Source organism: Heteronotia binoei, chromosome 18 (genome assembly GCF_032191835.1).
Source record: "Heteronotia binoei isolate CCM8104 ecotype False Entrance Well chromosome 18, APGP_CSIRO_Hbin_v1, whole genome shotgun sequence".
NCBI classification, from domain to species: domain Eukaryota; kingdom Metazoa; phylum Chordata; class Lepidosauria; order Squamata; family Gekkonidae; genus Heteronotia; species Heteronotia binoei.
The window spans coordinates 25,503,357-25,526,726 of NC_083240.1; the positions used below are offsets into that span (position 1 = coordinate 25,503,357).

Here is a 23,370-nt window from a genome sequence, read left to right on the forward strand (position 1 = left end):
CAGTGAGCAAAGCCATTATGTATGGCTTTGCTCACTGTGCTGGATTCCTCGTCTGATGAAGTGTGCTTAAGAGCACACGAAAGCTTACGTTCTAGATAAAAATTGGTTGGTCTTAAAGGTGCAACTTGACTCCTGCTTTATTTTAACATTATTTCATTTGGCTGGGGAATATATACCCATTTGCTGTTTCTTCACCCCAAGATCTTAGAACAAAATGGGATAGAGACTGAAACAAAGTGTTTGAACAATAGGAGAAGACTTCTGCAATCTGGCTCATTCTGCTATGTATTGGGGTGCTTAATGGAGAAAGTGTATATCACTGCGGGGGAGGTTTTTGCCTTAGCTGTTAATACATTCAGAGTCCTGTGTTGTCACCGCATTCAGACTCAGAAGAACTCTTCCTCGGCTGCCAAGCTGAGCAGGATGGCTTTGGGCGTGTTTTCAAACAGAGCCGCCCTGTTCTGAGCTTCTCCCTTCTTCACCCAGTGGCCGTAGATCCGGAAGGCGCAGGCGTCAATCAGCTTGCGGATGGGTTTCAAGCCGTAAGGGTCACGCCGTATCACCTCTGTGGTGACTGGCTTGACGTTCCGATAATTGAGGTAGATTCGGACCGATGCTAAGACCGTCAAGCAGATAACCTGGAGGGAAACCAAATCCTTAGCCTTAAAATTTGTAGCCTCTTGGGAATAGCCACTGATTCATCCATATCAAGTTGTCTCTTAACTAATGGAATAACTGATTCCAGTTTAGGAGACTTTGAACATACCCAAATGAGAATTTCCTGAATCTGTTCAAATATATGTCCACCATAAAGACCCAGAGTCAAAGTGTGTGGCAGTGCCCTTGGGCTATTAAATTTGCAGCATATATCACCTGCTATATTGCCCCCCCTTTTTTTGCCACCCTGAGTTTTTGGGAGGGGTGGGATAAAAATGTATACCCTCCAATGGCTAGTCAAGGCCCACAAGCATATTAATACGAGTCCATACACAGATCACCATCTATACATTTTGTGGTCACTAATTTAGGGTAACTACTGCACCTTTGCAATTGCTAGCTGCTCATGAAACACACAGCAGGTAGTTTCTGGGTAAGCAGCTTTCTTTGGGCATGTGCTTCCAGACCAAATGAATGAAGCCAAATCTATGCAAGGCACCATTTAGGTTTGGTGCCATTTTAAAAGCAAACACCTACACTGCACATTGAAACCGGTTCTTGAATTATCAGTACTTGCAACTGAAGGATCTCGGATCAATGTTGTTTTGCAACAGGACTTTGGGGATGTATGGAAAAAAATTGTGTGTGCATATATATACGTGCATACACACAGATACACACTCCCATTTTCCAAAAGGTTTGCAAAAGGGAGCTAGGAGTCTCATCAATTGTTACCATCCTCAGAAAACTACAATTCCCAAGATTCTTTGGAGGAAGCCATGTGAATTAAAACAGCCATAAAACTAGCATATGTTAGTGGCATAGAACTCTTCATAACAGTTCTCAGCACTGTTCCCATCATTGGCTGGGGAATGGCTCAATGACAGAGCATCTGATTGGCATGCAGAAAATCCCAGGTTCAGTCCTCAACATCTCCAGTTTTAAAAAGGACCAGGCAATTGATCTGAAAGACCTCTGCCTGAGACCCTGGAGTGCTGCTGCCAGTCTGAGTAGACTCTACTGACCTGATTGGCTGATGGCCCAGTTCAGTATAAAGCAGCTTCATGTGTTCAAAGCTACAATGGCCAAAACCAGTTTTAAAGCTGATTTAGCTGTATAGCATAGTTGTGCTCCAAAATAATTGCTGAGCTGCCCTGGCTATAAGAAAGCAGGGATAAGCTTGGGTACCCGAAATTTCCGGAACGGGCTAAAGTGTCGGACTTCCTCCACTACATATTGCTGGAAGAAAGGGTGAGTGAGAGCATCCTCCACAGTGTATCGACGTTCTGACTTCACCACCAGGCAATGGGCAATCTAAAAACAAAAGCACAAGACGGGGGGTTGGTTCCAGAGATGGAAACGCTGCACTTTTTGCTCCGAGTTCTCACAATGTCTATTATCTGAGCATCACAAGGACTTGCGACCAGGGATGGTTCCAGGTTTGGAGGGGCCCTGGGTGGAGAGTAACCAGGGGCCACCTCATCTCCCCTGGTCACCACCAGCCCCACCAACAGCTGCCTTCCTGTCCATCATCTGCTTAAAAAGAAGATATTGGATTTATACCCCGCCCTATACTCTGAATCTCAGTGTGACTTACAATCTCCTTTACCTTCCTCCCCTACAACAGATACCTTGTGAGGTGGGTGGGGCTGAGAGAACTCTCACAGAAGCCGCCTCTTCAAGGACAGCTCTGTGATAGCTATGGCTGACCCAAGGCCATTCCAGCAGCTGCAAACGGAGGAGTGGGGAATCAAACCCAGTTCTCCCAGATAAAAGCCGGTGCACTTAACCACTACACCAAACTGGCTCTCAAGTGTCCTTCCTCTGCTGCAAACCCTCCTACAAATCCTTTCTCTGATGGCACCACCGCTCTGCACCCCTTCCCCATTGACACAGAGCAGTATATGTGTCATGGAGTATGGGTGCTGGAAGCCTAAGCAGATGTACTACATGGGGAGGGACGGTGGCTCAGTGGCACAGCATCTACTTGGTAAGCAGAAGGTCCCAGGTTCAATCCCCGGCATCTCCAACTAAAAAGGGTCCAGGAAAGTAGGCATGAAAAACCTCAGATTGAGACCCTGGAGAGCTGCTGCCAGCCTGAGTAGGCAATACTGACTTTGATGAACTGAGGGTCTGATTAAGTATAAGGCAGCTTCATATGTTCATGTGGTGGAGAGGAACACTGGCAAGTGGCAGAGAAGATATATGGAAAACAGGGCAGTGGTAGTGGGCCTTACCTAGCAGCTGCCTCAGCTGCTTGAAACAATCCTGCTGCTTCAATGCCACCTACCAGGTCTTTGACGGTATCTGACTGGTCATCCCACTCCGGGGAGCCAAACTTGTAATCTCCATTCATGATCATCCGCAGCATCAACATCTGTTTCCGGTGCCAGAACGGGGGCGATCCGGCCAGCAACGTATACATGATGACTCCTGTGCTCCACCTGGGAACAAACAAACCCACCCTTTTTTACACGGCCTCTAGAAGAAAAATCACGTCACCTTTTCCATGTTGAGTTTGCTCCTCATTTTGAAAAACAAACACCTTCAGTGAGCTTGCATCTCTGTATGTGTGCGTGTGCATGTGAGATTTCTGCTTCCTAAATGATAAAACAGTCTGCAAATTGACCAGGATGGCCTGATCTTGTCAGATCTTGGAAGCTAGGTAGGGTTGGCCCTGGTTAGCATTTGGATGGGAGACCACCAGGGAAACCCAAGGTTGCTAAGCAGAGGCAGGCAAAGGCAAACCCCCTCTGAATGTCTCTGCATTGAAAACCCTGCAAGGTTGCTGTAAGTCGGCTGTGACTCAATGGCATTTTTTTTTTTAAAGACAGTAATGAACACGCCAGAAAATAATTACTCTCCTGCCCGGCAGGAGTGGCTGCAGGGTTGTTTCCCCTCCCCCTTTGTCTTTAGGTACCCACTGGCTCCTCCGTTGCAGCTTCCCACCCCCACCCCCTACAAACACACACACTGCTGTCATCAGACTCCGTGGAAGAGGACAGCACGCATTCTCATGCTCCTTTTGGCCCCATTCGTGCCCACAGGTCTGAAAAAAGAGCACAAAAGGGGTGGCTAAAAAGCAGTGGTCGATGAGTTCTGGGCTGAAGTAGAGGAGGTGCTGCACTGCTCAGTTCTTTGGTGATTTCTTCCTTCACTATTATCAGGCATGGTTTCCAAAAGAAGAAGAAGACGACTGCAGATTTATACCCCGCCCTTCTCGCTGAATCAGAGACTCAGAGCGGCTTACAATCTTCTTCCCCCACAACAGACATCCTGTGAGGTGGGTGGGGCTGAGAGGGCTCTCACGGCAGCTGCCCTTTCAAGGACAACTCTTGCAAGAGCTATGGCTGACCCAAGGCCATTCCAGCAGCTGCAAGTGGAGGAGTGGGGAATCAAACCCAGTTCTCCCAGATGGGAAATCAACTCAGTGTGTTTGCCAAGGGGTGGTCCCTCAGCCAGGCTTTGGGCCCTTGGCAGGTGCCCTAACCAGAAAAAGCCCAGCAAGAACTTATTTGCATATTAAGCAACACCCCCTGACGCAACGCCAGCCGGAACTGCGTTCCTGTGCATTCCTGCTCGGGGAAAAAAGCCCTGGTCCTTAATTATGCTTGCTCCTGGCACTGGCCAGCCCTATCGCCAGTTGATGTTGCCACTGGCAACCGCTTCCCTCCATGCAGCTTATTCATGGGAGGACACAGATAAACATGATGATGCTTGTAGGTGGAAGGATGAGAAAAGGAAAAGATTTCATTTTTGTGTTCAGTCCTTCCAACAGCTGCATTTTTCCCATATCCATATAGAAATAGGGATACACATTGTTTTGCTTACATGTCAACTTCTTTCCCGTAACCTGGGTGGTCTGGATCCATGGAACATTCTAATATTTCAGGTGCTAAGTAGCCAGGAGTTCCACAGACCTCTGCAAGAAAATCAATAGGATTTTAAAAAATGTAAAACTTTTCATACCTTTTTATTATTTAGGCGCTTTTTTTAAAGCTATCCCTCTCCCTACCTAGCTTGTGGGCTCAAGACAGGACTTAATCCAGCAGGGTTCTTCTTAGTCATGAGGACTAGAAATAGAACCAAATGTTCAAAGACAGTATTCCTTTGAATATCAACTACTGTAGGGTCAGAGCTGAGGGAAGTATGTGGCATTTATGGACTTCTCAGAGGCAGCTGGCTGGCCATTGCTGGAGAATGCTGGAATAGATGTGATTTTGATGTGATTTAGAAAGACTCCTTGCGGTTTCAGTTCAAATCAATATGCAAAAGTCAGAGGTCCAATCAAGGTAATTCTCACATCAAGAATGCACATATTTTCATTGCAGTTTACCTAAGGGAAGGGGCTGTGGCTCAGTGGAAGAGCCTCTGCTTTGTGTGCAGAAGGTCCCAGGTTCAGTCCCCGAAACCTCCAGTTGAAAGGATCAGGTAATAGGTGATGGCAAAGACATCCACCTGAGACCCTGAAGAGCTGCTGCTAGTTGGAGGAAAGACCATACTGACTTTGACAGACCAATGGTCTAATTCAGTATAAGGCAGCTTCATGTGTGATCATATATATATGTGGCTGCTACATAACTGGAATCTCAAACAAAGCACATGCTATCAAAATACTTAGCTTCTGCCCAGTGCTTGCAAAACCAGAACAAGTAATGTAAATAGGTGGGGAAAGTAGCATAAATTACTCCAAATTAGAAAAAAAATATTCAAATTGATTCAAGATGCAGAGAATACAGATGCAGAGAATACAGAATCTTAGATTGCCAAGTGGGTGCTTATGGAGAGGGTGCTTATGGGCCTCCTTATCCACCTAGATCAGGGGTGTCAGACATGTGACCCGAGGGCCAAATCAGGTCCCCAGAGGGTTCCTATCAGGCCCCCAAGCAACTGGCTGTCGTCTGCTTCCTTCTCCCTCTCTGCTTCTTTCTGCATCACAGCTTGCTAAGCCAGACTTGCTCAATCTCACAGAAGCTACAAAGCAAAGTCTCTATTTTCCCCCATTGGCTGAGACTCCTCCCTTGGGGAGGAAGGGGGGAGGAATAGCTTGCTTTGTCAGGCTCTCTCAATCGCACAGCAAAGCTACTGAGCCAAGCCTCTCTTCTGTTGGCTGAGGCTCCTCCCGCTCCTGGTCCATCTGGGGAAGGAAGGAAAAAGCCAGAACTTCCTTTGCCCAGTTCCCCAGATTGCACGGGAAAGATACAAAGAAAGCGCCTTTAAGACCAAGTGCTAATGTTTTAAGCATGTTTTATTTTATTTTTTTTTAATCTTCAAATTGTGTTTGTCTGTGTCCTTAATAAAGCTTATATCTTTGCTACCTGGTGTTACATTTTATGATGCACATGGCCCGGCCCAACAAGGTCCCATTTATTTCAGATCCAGCCATCATAACGAATGAGTTTGACACCCCTGACCTAGACCGTAGCAGGCCCCAGGCAGCCCTGCCCCACCCCAGCATCCAGTCTCTGCAATAAGCTGGTCATATCACCTTTGAGTTTTTCGCCTCTCTGCAGCTGACACGAGAAGCCAAAGTCCGTCAGCTTGATGTTCATGTCATCATCCAGGAGGATGTTTTCTGGCTTCAGGTCTCGATGAACGATGTCCATGGAATGAAGGTACTTGATGACTTCCAGGAGGGCACGCATGATCTTTCTAAAGGGAGGAAAGCACCCACCAGTCAGCGAAAAGAAACTGCTCAGGAGAGAAGGGGTACATTCTCATCTCCCATCCTTGCAGCTCAGGACGAATCTATAGTTTAGTGGCCCAGGATGTATGGAAAGTCACCAGTTGAATCCCAGGTAACTCCATCAGAAGGAACTCAAGTTGCAGGGAGGAGAAAATAGCCTTTCCCTGCCTGAGACCCCAGACTGCCACTGCCAGTAAGAGCAGACAATAATGAGTTAGAACCAAATATTGTAGGCAGTGCAAATTAAGGCAAGATCCATGTCAGTAGCGGAGCACCTGCTATTCATTCAGAAGATCCCAGGTTCAATCCAGTTTAAAGATCTCAGGTAACAGATATTAAGAAAGACCTTCCTCTCTTGGAAAGCTGCAGCCAGGCAGAACTGAGAAGGCTGAGCTAGAGGAACAGGTGGACTCAGACTACGGCAGCCTCATAGGTTCATCCTCAAGGTAAAGGGTATCAGAAGTACGGCAGCCTCATAAGTTCATCCTCATGTTAAAGGGTATCAGGAGTCTTCTTGGAGTAAAAGCCAGTGTGGTGTAGTGGTGAGAGAGAGTGCTTTCACGCATACTAAATAACGCACTTTTAATCCACCCTCAATGCACCTTGCAGACTGGATTTTACCGTGTAAAATGGCAAAATCCACTTGCAAATGGCCAATGAAGTGGAGTCAAACTGTTATTTGGCCGAGGACCTGTCAACCTTAGGAACTGTCTCTTCCCATATGTTCCCCAGAGGGTACTCAGATCAGGGGCACGGAACCCGTTATCGATCCCTGGGCCGAGGGAGGCAAGATTGAAGATCACTTGGGAGAGAGCCTTCTCTATAGCGGCCCCCTATTGGTGGAACCAATTGCCGGAAGAAGCAAGAGCCTTGTGGGGTCTTGTTCAGTTTCGCAAGGCTTGCAAGACAGCTTTATTTCAGCTTGCTTTTAATCGATAGCCACATATGAAGATACTCAAGAAGACTGAAACTGAAATTATTGGAATGTATTATTAGCACCAAATTGTTTTTAAAATGTTTTAATTGTTATATTGTTTAAGGTTTTTATTAGTTAATGTTTAATATCTGTACATGTTTTTACTGTTGTGAGCCTGCTTCGGCAGGGAGGGCGGGATATAAATCCAATAAAATAAAAATAAATACATGATTTAGCATGTGTGAAAGTGCATTTTAATTAGACTAGGACCAGGGAGACCCGAGTATTTGAACTGGTTAAGAAGCACAGTGGGTGACGGCGGGCCAGTTGCTCTCTGTCAACTTACACTGCCTCGCAGGGCTGTTGTGAAGGCAAAATATAGGAACGGAGTATCTTGTATGCCTCCGAGCTCCATGGAGAAAGGGTAGGGAAAAAATATGATACACTGACATACTCCCTTCTCAAGGAAATAAAATATCTCGGACGCTTTCATTCATAGCAAATCTGTTTCCAGGACATTCTGTTCCAATTAATGGATTATGTATACATAGAAACTGATTCCCAACACCATGCTCAGGTCATACTGTAGAATGACCAAAGTGTCAAACCCAAGGAGTGTGTAGATGCTATGCATCAATAAACAGGCTTATTGTGCATGATCTGAGCAACTGCTACAGAAGCCCCTCAGAATTAGCCAATGTTATAAAACCAACACCTCTTGGCTTACAGAGGGCTGAAACCTCTTACCTGGTTTCTTTCTCACTCAAGGTCACTTTCTCTGTGAGGTAATCAAAGAGTTCCCCTCTTTTCATTCTGTGTTTAGGGAGGAAAAGATGCTTTAAAAAAACAAGGTGACTGTATCTGAACATTATAATAATAATAATATTTAATATTATGAACCACTTAGTAAAAATAAGAGAAAAACGAAAAGGGAGCAGGGAGGTCATCGCTTCAGGGACATCATAACCCCATTTCTCACATAATTCAATTTGATAATGGAGACAATCCTGTCACCTTCAGCTCTAAAGAGATCTCCTGCTCCCTCAAGCCTCTCAGTCTTTCGCTCTTGCTGCCTTTTATAGTTGGACCTGCCCCTCAAAAATAGCTGTCACCTCATTCTCTCTTCCTTCAGACCACCCCTCAAAACCCACCTTCTCTATGAAGACTTTGGCACAAGTTCTAGGGTTGCCTGGAAATTTTACCTCAGTGGGGCATAATGCCATAGCAGACACTTTCTCAAGGGGAACATCACTGTCACCTGGAGACCAATTGTGATACTGGGAGATCTCCACCCACCACCCGTTGGTTGGCAACCTGAAATCCTTCTTTCTCCTCTCTTGACGTACAATTGCAACAAATGCAGTCTCTTCTTCATCACCTCTACTTCCCTCCCTCCCTTTCTTTGTCTCAAACTTTAGACAAAGTTCCCTGGAGCAGGGACCTTTTTTCTTGGCTGTGGTTGCCAACCTTAAGGTGGGCTCTGGTGATCTCCTAGAATTACAACATCTCCAGGCTAGTGAGATCACTTTTCTTGGTGGAAAAGGCAGCTTTGGAGAGTGGACCCTAGGGTATCACCTTGCTGCTGAGCTCCCCGTCCCAGATTTGGCAACCCTAGTGATGGCACATCAATAATGAAATATGGGTTTCGAGCCTAATTCCCCCCTTCTATGAACACAAGCTCGGGGATAATCTCTACCTCTTCCCACTTCAGACATCAAAATCACACCCCATGATACTCCTGGGGGTCTTTTGGGAAGCACAGGGGACTGGAGGAGGAAGGTGGAAAAGTCCCATTCCACAAGTGGAACTCTACAAGCAGTTTTTTGGGACCCAACTCAGCATTACCACCATAACAACAATTATCCTTTATCCCAGCAAACACCACTCTGGCATTTCAGCTTCTTTTAAAAGCAAGTCGTTAGAAATAAACTCAAAGTACCATTTGTGCCTGGTAAAAGCTCAAAGCCCAAGAAGGGATGGACAAGAATGCCACTGGTTAATATACTTTTTAAAGGCACTCTGAAGGGGTGCCATTTATAATGGAAAAAGTAAGAAAACAAATTGCTAACACACAGCTCAAGCACTATTTACCCCAGTGAAGTGTCTTCTGTTCCTATCATTTTTGAAAAGTTAAGCACATGCCAACTCTGTTGCGTCAAAATCCCAAAAATAAACTAGCATCAGTCCTTCTAAATAGCAAACTTAGGTGATTCCTACTTCCTACACTTATTATTATAGCCATGGGCAAATTTTTCAGCCTGAGGACCACATTTAGGAAACAGGAAGAGCCAGTGCCCACTTGGAGCTCTCAAAAGAGGACAGAGATCCAGACCTGACCTTTTCTCTCCTGTTCTGCTGCTGACACTTGACCCTCAGAAATGTTTCACAATGTTTCAAGTGCATCAGTGCACTAGTCAATAGGCTTCAGCCTGGCAGCCACAGTTCCCGACAAACTGTTAAGCAGGTTAAGGGCTGCAGGAAATTCACATGTGGCATACTGCACTTGAGAGACACTCTAGGCAGTCCCACCTCCCTTATCTCTATGGTCTAGGAGAGGGAATGCCTAGAGTGTCATTTTTTTGGAGGCTGTGAACATTCATGGCCACATTTTTTTTTCTGAGCCCCAATCTCTCCCATCTCTCCCTATTTCCTAGAAACCCTCCACCATGGGAAATTGGCAATTCTAAGCACCCCTCATGTTATAATGTGTCTACCTCTGGCCTATCAGTGAGTTCCCTCATCCAGAGATACTGAGCCCTACAATCAGCCATTGCAGCTGGTCCTCCTAGATCATTCTTTCCCAAGCTTCCAACAGCTGCAGGATTTCATTTCCCAACATCAAAACTGAAGGTGCATTTCATTCTCAAATCCCTCAAAGATCCTCTTTTAGAGTAAGGACAGCCCACCCACAGAAGAGCCTGACGTTTCTGTATGAGGCATTCTTCTGGGCACGCCTCCGGAGCCATAGAAAAAGGCAAGCCTGGAACAGTGACTAACACAGACCAGCCAGAGGCTGCCTATGCGCTGGCCTGTTACTCTGCTGTGTTTCTATATTGAGAGTGATTAACGATCCAGTCACTCCAGTAGATCCAGTAGAACTGTTTGCCCGCCCATCCGTGCTGGCTGATTGGAAAAAGGCATGACCAGAATAAGAAAATATACAGAGAGGAATATATACAGGCAGCCTCATGAGGCTGACAAAATCTGTTAATTGTATTATTAATTTACTTAATGCAGGGGTGTGTGTGTTACTGCCCTCATAGTTACCTTGGAAAGTCTTCCATGGACTTTTAAATCCTGAGAGATTTTATTCATTTTTTTTTCAAATGAGCTGACTTAAATCTGATTCTTTTCCTTTTGACAAGAGTCCTTGACACCTCAACAGCAAACCGCCAAACCTCACACAAGGACCTAGACGCCTAAAAATAGAATCGAAGGTTCTTTCTGACTGCAGAGACCTTAGCAAAGGTTACAGGAAATCTGAGCAATCAGCCCTGGGCCAGGATGCAGAAGCTGGACACCGAACAGCTGCATCGAGCCCTCCTCTCTGGCTCTGGGACTGGCAGGGAATGTTTATGGTCAGTTCTCAGGAGTGGCACAGCATATCAAGTTACAATGTATGGCTAGAAATGAGAACATATGAAGAGTCTCCATCCAGTCCAGCATCCTGCTTTCCACAGAGGCCTGTCAGGGCCAAATTATATGTTCCAGTTCTTAAAGAGTTGAGTCCAGGTTCCATGCAGCTGTGATTCAGCCTACAAACAAGCCCCAGGTGCCTCAACATTTCCCCTCTTGGGTCCCTGTGTTGTGGGTTGTCTCCCTCCTTCCCTTTCCTTGGGTTGAGGCTGGTTTGTGGAGCAGCCGCCTGCAGGCCTCAGAGACAACAAACAAAAGTCCAACTAGACGCGAGTCGAGGAGCAGCTTCGAGACCAAAAAGATTTTCAAGGTATAAGCTTTTGAGAGTCAAAGTTCTCACTAACAGATCTGATGGATCTGAAGCTGGGAACTTTGCCTCTTCAGAGCCTATACCCCCAACATCTTTTTGATCTCAAAGTTGCTACTGGACTCGCATCTAGCTCTTCAATATAGTTTTAGAGATACAATGACCAGAACTGTTCATAGTATTCCAAATGCAGCCACAATCATAGGCCTATATAAAGCCTGTCTGTTTTATTTTCAATTCCTTGTCCTTGGACTGACATGAAATTCCATTCACAAATCTGTCTTGCTTCTAAATGGGAGGCTTTCCCCTACTTTAAGGTTACTGTCCTTCTTTTTGCATGTTGAAACCTGATATTCTTCCGTTGCCTTTAACCAATCTCAGAACCTTCCTTAATGGCAATCCATGTAAGCCATCCAAACACCTGACCCTACCTGATGAAAGCAAACTCAGTTGGCAGGACAACTCTGGATGCCACTTCAAAGAAACTTAACAGAACTCAGCTCAACTGCTGGATCAAACGTGACCTTCATGTACTGTGCAAAATAATTCACTGGTTTCCTGGCTGATGCAAGCTGATATTTAGATGAATAACAGTTGCAGGTTACTAGGTTGCGTTATGTACATTAATACCTCAGAAAGAAAGGACAATAAAAGCTGCTCTAGATGGGGGGCACAGAGACCTATACACATGTCCATTCAAGACAGCAGTATGGGTTTTTTTTCTCTTTTCCCTTCCTGTGCTCTAGTCCTGGATGCATTTTTTCACCCATCCTGGCTCCCTTCTGGAACAGGAGTCGCTGAAAAACTCTTCCAAGGAACAATAGTGAAGTAGTTCCCAGCTGTTATGTCTATAATTTTCATAGCCCCTTGCCCTTTGAGGAAACATTTTTGTTCTTCCAGGCTTGTGACAGGGAGGTCTTCTGTTCTGACAAAGGCATTTCTAGTCTCTCTTTAATCTCAGGGCCACTGCTTGACCACAACTCTGCGTTAAGACCAGTGTTCCCCCTAAGCTGAGTTAGTGGGAGCTAGCTCAGAGTTTTTTTAGCCTTCGGCTCACACATTTTTGTCTTAGCTCAGGAAAAATGGCCCCAGGGCAAGCTACTTTATGCAGCAGCTCACAACTTTAATGCCAGCAGCTCACAAAGTAGAATTTTTGCTCACAAGACTCTACAGCTTACAAGAAGTATTTTAAGACCCTTCCTCCACATCCTGCCACATCTAGGTTGGTCCTCAGTCATCGCCTAGACAGTCATCTGAGTCTGTCATTAAACTGGCAAGAAAATAGCTTGATGACATTCTGATTATGCAGAGTTGAATTTTAGAAATTTTTCTTTAAATGTCCTGCTGGCAGATCCATCTTCTAAATTCACACAGTCACCCACGTATGTGTGCAAAGCATACTATCTCCATAAATGCTTTCCTGTGTGCATAACTGAGTGGCACAAGTTAGTCCCCAAACACTTGGTACTTACAAGTCAAACACCAAGAAGAAGAAGGTGTGAGATTCAAAGCTGTCCTTCAGCTGGACTGGAAATAAAACACAGTGTCTTAATAACAGGGGCTCATGTTGTAACCACCGATCACTCCTGCAAATATGATGTGCATTATGCTGTAAAACCAGTTTGTTATGGCTTCTCTTTGAAGTTACTTTTAAGACTCCTGCCCACTGCCTGCATCCAGACTATTGCAAACAGTGTCTGCCTCTTTATAAGCCCACCTGAAGTTTGCCAGCTCTGGGCTAGGAGCTTGTGGAGGACAAGTTTGGAGAAGGGAGAGGCCTCAGTAGGATATTATGGCCATAGAGTCCATCCTCCAAAGCAGCCATTTTCTCCATGTGAACTGATCTCTGTTGTCTGGATATCAGTTTTAATTCCAGGATCAGTTGTAATCTCCAGGCCCCACCTAGATGTTAGCAGCCCTAGCAAACTGGGAACTAAGATTTTCTGATGAGGCTCTGAACGCCGCCTTTTATGCATCCTAGGGCACTTTCACACATGCTAAATAAAGCAATTTCAAATGGATTTTGCCATTTCACACAGCAAAATTCAGCTGCAAAGTGCATTGAAAGTGTATTATTTAGTGCATGTGAAAGTGTCTCTAGTTTATTATGCAGGACAGGGCTGGCTTGGAATGCCCCCTGCTTTTCCCTTACCTTTTCGAGGAAACATTCTTGTTCCTCCAGAGTTTTGGCAGAGAAAACTTTTTTTGGCTGCTGCTTGTAGATCTGCTGACTGATTTGATTGTTTTCATTGTTAGTTTTAGTGGGTTAGGATCTGTATTCTTTAAAGCTTGTATGTCACTTGAACATCAATACTGAAAGGCAGGTCAGTAAAATAAATAAAGGTCTCCTTGGATCTGTAGCTTAAGATAAACATCAGAAGCCACAGATGCAAGACAAAGGCATTTCTACACTTCTCTCTTTAGTGGTTCCAGATCAGTGGCTTCCTCTGGGTCTATTGTCAGTAATGAATACATCTTAAAAAAAAAACAAAACCACTTGGTCTATAAGTGTTAGGGTTGCCAATCCCCAGTTTGGGGCAAGGGATCCCCAGGTTTAGAGGCCCTCCCCTCACTTCAGGGTCATCAGAAAGCGGGGGGGGGGGAATGTCTACTGGGCACTCCATTACTCCCTATGGAGACTGATTCCCATAAGATATAATGGAGAATTGATTTGCAGGTATCTAGGGCTCTGGGGGGCCCCTGTTTTTGAGGTAACCAAATTTGCAGCATAGCATCCGATGCCTCTCTTCAAAACACCCCCCAAGTTTCAAAAAGATTGGACCCAGGGGTCCAATTCTATGAGCCACAAAAGAAAGTCTCCCATCCTTCATTATTTCCAGTGGAGGGAAGGAATTTAAAAGATGTGCAGTCCCTTTAAATGTGATGGCCAGAATTCCCTCTGGAGTTCAATCATGCTTGTCACAACCTTGCTCCTGGCTCCACCCCCAATGTCTCCTGTCTCCACCCCCCAAAGTCCCCAGTTATTTCTTGAATTGGACCTGGCAACGGTAATGTGTGCACTGAAAAAAGCATATCTGTTTTACCAAACAGATGTGATTATGTTAGGATAGTTAAAAGACATTTACTATTGACCATAAACAGATCTTGCAGATTCACCTCCAAAACAAGATTTTACATAAACTAAATTACCATTCTGGGGTTTCTTGGGGAAGACATGGCAACAGATCTGGTTTTATTTTTATAGCAGATATCAGAATCAACCTAGAACAGCTCCGGACTGGCCCTGAAGCTGCCTGAAGCAGAAATTCCTAATGACTGTGCCTCTACAAAAATTTGACTAGTAAACAATGGAATAATTATTAGGGTTTGTAGAATCTTTCAGGCTCAAGTGCCGTGTTCTACTGGAGAAAGTTTTTCCTCCAGACGTTTCGTTCTCGGCTACGGAGAACATCCTCAGTGGCGTTGCAGTCGGAGCAGGCGCTCTGACCTTCTTGGCTGCTCAATGCACAGCAGCCAAGAAGGTCAGAGCGCCTGCTCCGACTGCAACGCCACTGAGGATGTTCTCCGTAGCCGAGAACGAAACGTCTTGAGGAAAAACTTTCTCCAGTAGAACACGGCACTTGAGCCCGAAAGATTCTACAAACCCTAATGATGTTACCAGCCGTGAAAGCCTGAAATCTTTGATAATGGAATAATTGACAATATCCTCCAAATCTGCCACCTCACTGGCCCATGAGACTCTGGGAATGCACGCTGATTGATAGCACGAAATAAATCAGAAATCATCATCCGAGAGTCAGCCTTGGAACAGGACGTTAATTGCATTTGTCCAGCATAGCTTTGCAAACTTTGGCTTCTCGGACTCAAGTCTGCCAACCCCTCAGTGATGGGAAACACTTCCAGGAATCACAAGACTTCGTGCAAGAATGATAAACAGGCCCCAAACACTTGCTAGCAATGCTTCTGCGTACCAGGAAGTACACAGCAGCAAGCTGCTGGAACAAAAAGAAACAAGCAGATTCCAATTGGACAGAGAAACTGGCAATATTCAAAAGCATTCTCAATCTACTGGGAAACATCAACATGAAATTGCTGAATTGGAATGTATCGGCAGGTATTAATTGCATTAACCACGATGGAACATTTCATAGCCACTGCAAGTTTTAAATTGCTTAATATAACTATGCAGACTGTGATATTATAGCACGGGATGGCCAAACTTGCTTAATGTCAGAGCCACATAGAATAAATGTCAGATGTTTGAAAGCCGCAAGACATGAATGTAGTGTTTGACAGAAGGAACGAATGAACGAACGAAGGGAGGGAGGGGTGGAAATAAAGCAACTTAACTTTAAATGCATTCTCCAAGCCACTGGCTGTGTTGGCTTGGAGAAGTGATTTAAAGAGACAAATGCCTTCTCCAAACTGGCTGACAGGTGGTGGAGGCGTCAAGAGCCACACAATATGCGTGAAAGAGCCACTCCTGTTATAGCAGTTGTGAATGATCACTATATAGCAGGGCCTGGATTTCTCCCAGAATTACAGCTGATCTCCAGACTCTGGCAGCTTTGGAGGGCAGTCTCTGTGGCATCACATTTTTGATGCGCTCCCTCCCCAAGGTACCCCTTCTCCAGTCCATCCTCCCAAAATCTCCAGGCATTTCCAAAGTTGGCTTTTCTGGCCCTGAGAACTGAGCTCCAGGTGCCCAGTTTTAGCAATGGGGAAATGCAACTTACTGACATTGGGATGTCCAGACACCTTCCGGAGGATGTCTATTTCCTTCAGAGTGGCTTCTCTTAGTTCCTGAACTTCTTCCGGGGACAAATTCCCAGCTGTGATGTCTATAATTTTCACTGCAAATTCTTGCCTGGTAACCTTATGGATGCACCGACGAACCACACTGCTTACCCCCCTGGAGACAGACAAAAGCGGCATTATGCAAACTCAAAATCCTATAAAGGGTGTACAAATCCCACACATTTGTCAGTAGGTTTTTTTGTTTAAGTTAAACTAGCTGCTTCAAGGTTGCCAACCCCCAGGTGGGGCCTGAAGATCTTCCAGTATTACCATTGCTCTCCAGATTATAGAGATCAGTTCATCTGGTGATAGGGTCCAATTCCAGAACTTTCTAGGGACTTTGGGGGTGGAGCCAGGAGAAAGGTTGTGACAAGCACAACTGAACATCCAAGGGAGTTCTGTCCATCACATTTAAAGTGACCGCACTCCTTTTAAATGCCTTTCCTCCACTGGAAATAATGAAGGATGGGGCACCTTCTTTTAGGGCTCATAGAATTGGACCTCCTGATGCAATCTGTTTGAAACTTGGAGAGTGTTTTGAGGAAAGGCACCAGATGCTATGCTGCAAATTTGGTGCCTCTGTTTCAAAAACCAGAGCCCCAGATACCTGTGGATCAATTCTCCATTATACCCTGTGGGAATCGATCTTCATAGGGGATAATGGAGTGCCCAGTAGACATTACCCCCTACCCCTACCTGGGGATTGAGCAACCAATAAAGAGCAACACGGATACTGGAGCAGGGAAACAAGATAACAACGAACCTCCACGAGAACCAGCCTCCAAATTAATACACTACAAGCAACTCTTAGAAAAAATGCAAATTATTCCTCAGAATAAGCCACAAATTATAACAAACCCAAAAGGAACATACGCCCACACCCAAAGTCACCGAAAGGTCTTCCATGGACAATCCAGCTCCACAAACTTTGTCTTCTGTACAGCAAGGCACAAGAAGTACAGAAGACAAAGTCTGTGAAGCTGGATTCTCCATGGAAGACTCTCTTAACTCAAATTGGAATTCTTAGGAGCAGCGCTCCATTTGAAAGACTTTGTGACTGGAATTTTCACCTGCACCCTACCATTGAAAAATACTGGACAATAGAATATCGGACATTACTGCCTTTCGGTGACTTTGGGTGTGGGCGTATGTTCCTTCTGGGTTTGTTATAATTTGTGGCTTATTCTGAAAAATAATTTGCATTTTTTCTAAGAGTTGCTTGTAGTGTATTAACTTGGAGGCTGGTTCTCGTGGAGGTTCGTTGTTACCTTGTTTCCCCACCTGGGGATTGGCAACCCTACCTGGTGAAAATGGCTGCTTTGGCGAATGAACTCTCATGGCATTATATCCCGCATACCCCACATCCTCCCCAGACTCCATACCTCATCTCTCCAGGAATTTCCGAACCCAGCAGTGAGAACTATAGGTATCTTTTAAACAGAACCAAGTATTTTCAGTCATCTCCTCTAACTAATTCATCAACAAAAAAACTCATCAGCGGAATTTTAACATCTTATTACAGTTGTTTATTAAAGCAAACAGCTTTTAATAGGCTGATCATCAGTTTGATTTTTGCCATGTTATAGGCAGAAATCTAGCCTCCTGGGAGCAACTGGAGATGCCCTGCTATTACAATTGAACTCCAGACAATCAAGCCCAGTTCCTCTGGAGGAAATGGCTACTTTGGAGGATAGATTCTATGGCAGGAGTGGCCAAACTGCAGCTCAGGAGTCACATGTGGCTCTTTCACACATATAGTGTGGCTCTTAAAGCCACCACCAGCCAGTTGGCCAGCTTGGGGAATGCATTTAAAGTTAAAGTTGCTTTCTTTCCACCTCTCCCTTCCTCCATCTATTTTCCTTCTTGCCTGTCTTGCAGCTCTCAAACATCTGACTCTTATTCTATGTGGCTCTTATGTTAAGCAAGTTTGACCACCCCTGTTCTATGACGTTATATCCTGCTGAGTTCCCTCCCCACAAAAAATCTCCAGGTATTTTCCAGCCCACAGCAGGCAACCCTGTTTTCAAAGGAAAGCTCATCCCCGACTCCTGCCCCATCACACTCTATTGCCTCAGAGCATCTCTGCAGTTTGCTTTATGGCAGGCTTGCAACAATTTGCAACAGTGACGCTGTAAGAGGTGGAGATTGGCTGTACTCAAGTACTTAGGAAAGAGCAAATCTGAAAGACAAAGCTGGAGATGGCTTGCTTTAAAACCACACAAGCTAAGTTTTCCTCTGCATCCTGCAAAAGGGGGGTTAGATTGGTGGATTTAGAAGACTGGTTAAATACAGTTAAGCACAGAAATATCAGTTAACTGTGCTGTTCTTACAAGTGACCTCAAAGGCTGCATACGGCCCTCGGGACGGATGTTCCCCACCCCTGCTGTAAAGAATTGAGCGGAGGCTCGGTGTAGAGTCGGGAGAAGGAGACTGACGGAGTGTTGGTAAGCGAAACCATGAGGATTCTTTTATAAGCGATTCCTTATTCTGTCTGCACCGTCACGAATTGAACACTGAGAGAGCAAAAAAACTTCACCCACAGCTATGTCTACTTTGGAGAAGCTATCATTTTATTGAGGCTGTTGAAAGACTACGTGGGGAAATTTCATGGATTTCACACACAGCTTATTTATCACACCGCTTCCAGTTGTTTTGATCATTTTCTCCAGGGGAGCTGATCTCTGCCAGCTGGAGATCAGTTGTAAAAGTAGGAGATCCCCAGGCCTCACTTGGAGGCTGGCAACCCTATTTGAAAGGTGGACTTTGCCATTATAACCAAGTGAAGACCCACCTCCTCCCCAAACCTCACCCTCCTCAGGCTCCACCCCTAAAATCCCGATTTATTTCTCAACCCAAAGTTGGTAATCCAAACTACAAGAGCTAAATAGACTATCCATATTGTGAGGCGGTGTACCTCTGAATGCCAGTCACAGGAGACTCACAATAGAGAATTGTTGCCCTCATACCCTTGTTTGTGAACTTCTCAGATGCATCTGGCTGTTCACTGTGGGAATCAGGATGCTTTTTAAAAAAATTATCCTGGCAGAAGCTTTAAAGTGCCACAGTTATTTGATTCTAAGGTTTGGGGTTGAGTAACCACCATCTCTAGCCACTTGGATCCATACTTTTACCTTCCCAAGATTTCCTTCGGTTCATATTTCTCATAAAATTCCCCAGAAGAATGGTTCTCAGGAAGTTCCTCGGTTTTGGTCATCTTTGTCTGATTGTACTGATCCGAACCTTCTTGAGGTTTATTTCAAGATGACAAAATGCTATGAGGGAATAATAAAACAGGAAACAAATAGTATGCATAATGGGAAAGAAGTAAGATCAGCTGTGGTATCTCAAGGCTCTCCTTGGTTCCATGTCTGCCCACAACAAACTTGCTGGGTAGATCACTTTCCACCCTCATGGAATCATGCAAGGGGTTTTTTTTGGTAGAAAAAGCACAGCGGGTACTCATTTGCATATTAGGCCACTCCCTCTGACTCCAAGCCAGCTGGAACTACATTCCTATGTGTTCCTGCTCAAAAAAAGCCCTGGAATCATTAATCTCCTGAAAGCAGGGCACTTTTTTGTAGCAGGAACTTCTTTGCATATTAGGTCACACACTCTGATGTAGCCAATCCTCCAAGAGCTTACAGGGCTCTTTGTACAGGGCCTACTGTAAGCTCTTGGAGGATTGGCTACATCAGGGGTGTGTGGCCTAATATGCAAAGGAGTTCCTGCTACAAAAAAAGCTCTGCCTGAAAGCATTACCAAAGAACCTTGCAACAGTTCCTAGCATCTGTTACCAACTTTCCATCTTTATAAAATGATGGATTTGAAGAATCCACCTAAATAAAATCTGTCCTCTAGAAGCAACTGAAGCTGAGAAGGAGGGCAGCATTTGTGAACACTGGAAGTCAGCTTGAGCCACAAGATAACATGGGGAGGAGCCATAGCTCAGTGGCAGAACATCTACTTGCCTTTCAGTTTTTAAAAAGTTTTATTGATTTCAAGGGATTAGGGATAGGAAATAAGAAAGGATAGGGGATCGGAGTACATATTAGTCTTATTCTGCATAAGAAATGCTTTCAAAGAATGTAAGTCTACATCTGCAATACTTTCTTAAAATACATAAATTGTCATATATTATTGTCTCTAAAACTACGCATCATCAACATTTTGAAATTTTACGTTACAAATCTTTTTGTTAAAGTGTCTATTGAATTTGACAATTCCAATAAAGGGAATTGTATGTTACAGAGTACAGGAAAAAAAGAGATATAAGTTCACACCTATAAAAAATACTTTCAAAAAATATCAGCCTACATCTGCAGTACTTTCTTAAAATGCATAAATTGTCACATATTATTATCTCTAAACTATGCATCATCAACATTTTGATATTTGATGTTATAAATCTTTTTGTTAAAGTGTCTATTAAATTTGACAATTCCAATAACGGCAATCTTGTGATACAAAGTACAGGAAAAAAGGAGATATGAGTTAACACCCTACTTGCCTTTCGAGTCCCCTGATGAGGACAGAAAGGCAGAGTATATATTGTGTAAAACAGATAAATAAAATAAAACACTATTTTGATTCTTCTACAGCCAAAGGTTATTAGATACTGAAAAATTTTCTGATTCACTCACTTCTCCTTTCACCGTTTTGTTGAAATGTATTTTACATGCTCCTTGAGAGAGAAGCCTTTCTTTTGTATGGATGCCCATCAGTACATTTCTATCTCAGTCTTCCCCCAAGAACTCAGGGTCTCTTTTCCGTTTTATCCTCACAACAACCCTGAGAGATAAGTCAGGCTGAAAGAATGACTGGCCAAAAGTCACCCAGTGAGCTTTGTGGGGATTTGAATCTGGCTCTTTCAGCTCCAAATCTGACACACACTGACTAACCACTATACCACACTAGCTCACACCACCCTATCCCATTCTTTGCTTGTAAAGAACTGTCGCATGCACTGATTGTGTTGTATTAAAAAATGCAAAGTGACTGTTTTGCTATTGTCAGATTTTTTTAAAAAGATGAAGCACTTTACTGAATTCTGAGACGTTTCCTAATAGAACTGCTTCCTATAGCAATTAGTTTAATTTTAGTTCAGCCACCGCACTGGAGCTGTATCACAATGGCTCTGGCCCAGGAATAGCTCAGTATGCACTATACATCTATGGTGCAGAATGTGTTTCTATTGGTAGCCAGTCAGATCATATATTTGCAGGATTTGCATTTAGCGCTTCTAAGCAATAGTTAATCTGGCCTGCTGACATGGACACAGATTTTTGACCTTGATTCAATATGACGTAGGGGCCAGTTGTGATTTCTTTGTGGCAAAAGGGAAAACACTCTGCATGTACTTAGAGGTGCTGCCATTTTTCATTATCATCTCGCTTGCTCTGGACCAAAATTTGGTTGTGGCTCCAAATCATCCCCATTCCTAGTCATTTTTACTATTCTTGGCTTAGAAATTAACAACTGATATCTATGGAGATGTGCATTTCTCTCTGTTGTTTACTGAACAAGATGGATTTCTTGACCAAGAAAGCAAGCACTCACCATAACCTTTCCTTTTCAGAATCCTCTCTCTTCTAACTGATGACCAGAATATCCAGGGAGGGGGGAGAGTGGTGGGTAATCCAGAAGACAAAGAGTCAAAGCCAAATTGGATACATTCAGTGTCTCGGACAGACAATAACAAACTGGCCCCTCTGTCTTCTGTTAATTCACTGCCAGTCGGTTTCCCTGTGGGGACTGCGGTGCCAAAAATAAAAATTGCAATGCAACTTGGGCTCTCTTCCAAGCCTTCTGATTTGAACGCCTGATGGGCTGAAGTATTTATTGAAGAGTGACCCAGAGCTGAGGTAAACCGTAGAGGTTCACCAGTAGGCAACAGCGCAGCTCTGAGTCACTGAAGAGGACTGCTAGTTGTCATGGTTGGTGCCTTGAAGAATGCAAGAGCGCTTCAAATGATCAAAACCAAGTGTTCATAAACAAGAAACAGATGCCCAACAGCAGTAGAGAGATGTGTATTCTGGGGCTCCAGGGATAAGGCATAGCATGCGATATATGCTGCAAAATTCAGCTGTCCATTAAGTTGCCAGTCCTCATGCTTGTGCAGATGTGCTTTGGAGCCTGTGGACAGCACCAGCTGAAACCACCTCAGAAACTAGGACTCCAAAAAGATTTCCAGTGATCAGAGTGCCATTCCTTGCCCCTCCCCAAAACCAGATGATTCAAGAATATATAGAACAAAGTTAGAGTCCAGTGGCACCTTTAAAACCAACAAAGTTTTATTCGAGGTATCAGCTTTTGGGGACATGTACACTTCCTCAGATATTGGCCACAAAAGCTCACCCCTTGAATAAAACTTCATTGGTCTTAAAAGATGCCACTGAACTCTTAACTTTGTTCTATTGCTTCCGACCAACATGGCTGCCCACCCAGATCTATCTTCAAGAATATAAAGTTTTTCCCCCTTTCTCTTTCACCTTCCTTTTCCGGAAAGTTAGTTCACCCTGTGCATTCCATGCATTCTATAAGCTGAGCCTCTTTTTAATGTGTCAGTATGTATCCTCTATGTAGGGAGTTTATTTTGCAGCTTTTTATGTTGATCATATTATAATCTACTACTTGAATTTTGCCTGTCTGAATCTGCTCCTTGGATAATGGTATAGATGTGTTATTATAGGTTTTTGTCCGGGGGGCGGGCGGTAAAGGGTTAAGATTTTGTGAATATTTGACTGCACTTGTTGTATATCGTTGTTGTCTTTTTAAAGTTTAATGTAAAAAAAGAGAATGGAAAAAAATTAATATACTGAATAATAATCCATTCAGTTTCTTATAGTCCAAACATGGGTTGTTGCCAAGTCTTTTATTAAAAGTGCCCCACAAGTAATAAATATGCACAGGAGAAAAAAAAAAGAAAGAATATAAAGTACTTGACAAAAGGAGCTTTGACTCTTGAATGCTTATGTCCTGAAACTCTAGTCTTGAAAGTGCTACAGGACTCAAGTATATGATAGAACGGAACCTTTGATCCAGTATTCCACCTCATTACATGGTAGGCTGTGTAATCTAATTAATACATTATTTTGTGGGTAAAGTAGTCCACTGTCTGCATAAGCTAACCAGCAGAATGGAAATTGTTTTGTACCAAACTTTAATTGGTATGGCAGTCAATATAATAACTTTTGTGGGGAGGGGCATTTCAAAACTCATAAAGGAGTGTGGCACTATTGTAGAAAGCAGGAGAAGCCTACGAGAGAACTAGTAAAGACCCCCTTTCAACAGAGACCACAAAAAAATTTGGCAACCATCCCTACAACCCAGGTGCAACACCTTCAGGATAACATTCTTGGAAACTGATGACCGGCACTCCTTGCATTCTTACAACCGAGGTGAACAGCTGCC

At 44.1% G+C, this 23,370-nt stretch overlaps 1 protein-coding gene across 1 annotated transcript; it reads right to left on the reverse strand.

Annotated features, from left to right (window-relative positions):
• Positions 1-331: 331 nt before the first annotated feature.
• Positions 332-21,922, reverse strand: PHKG1 (phosphorylase kinase catalytic subunit gamma 1). Its single transcript, XM_060259495.1, has 10 exons — positions 21,517-21,922; positions 19,092-19,232; positions 15,900-16,075; positions 12,675-12,729; positions 8,007-8,072; positions 6,146-6,309; positions 4,489-4,579; positions 2,948-3,101; positions 1,846-1,971; positions 332-638 (listed from the first exon to the last, which is right to left on the reverse strand). The coding sequence occupies exons 2-10, from the start codon at positions 19,172-19,174 to the stop codon at positions 387-389; spliced, it is 1,167 nt and encodes a 388-aa protein (XP_060115478.1). The 5' UTR covers positions 19,175-19,232; positions 21,517-21,922; the 3' UTR covers positions 332-386.
• Positions 21,923-23,370: the final 1,448 nt, after the last annotated feature.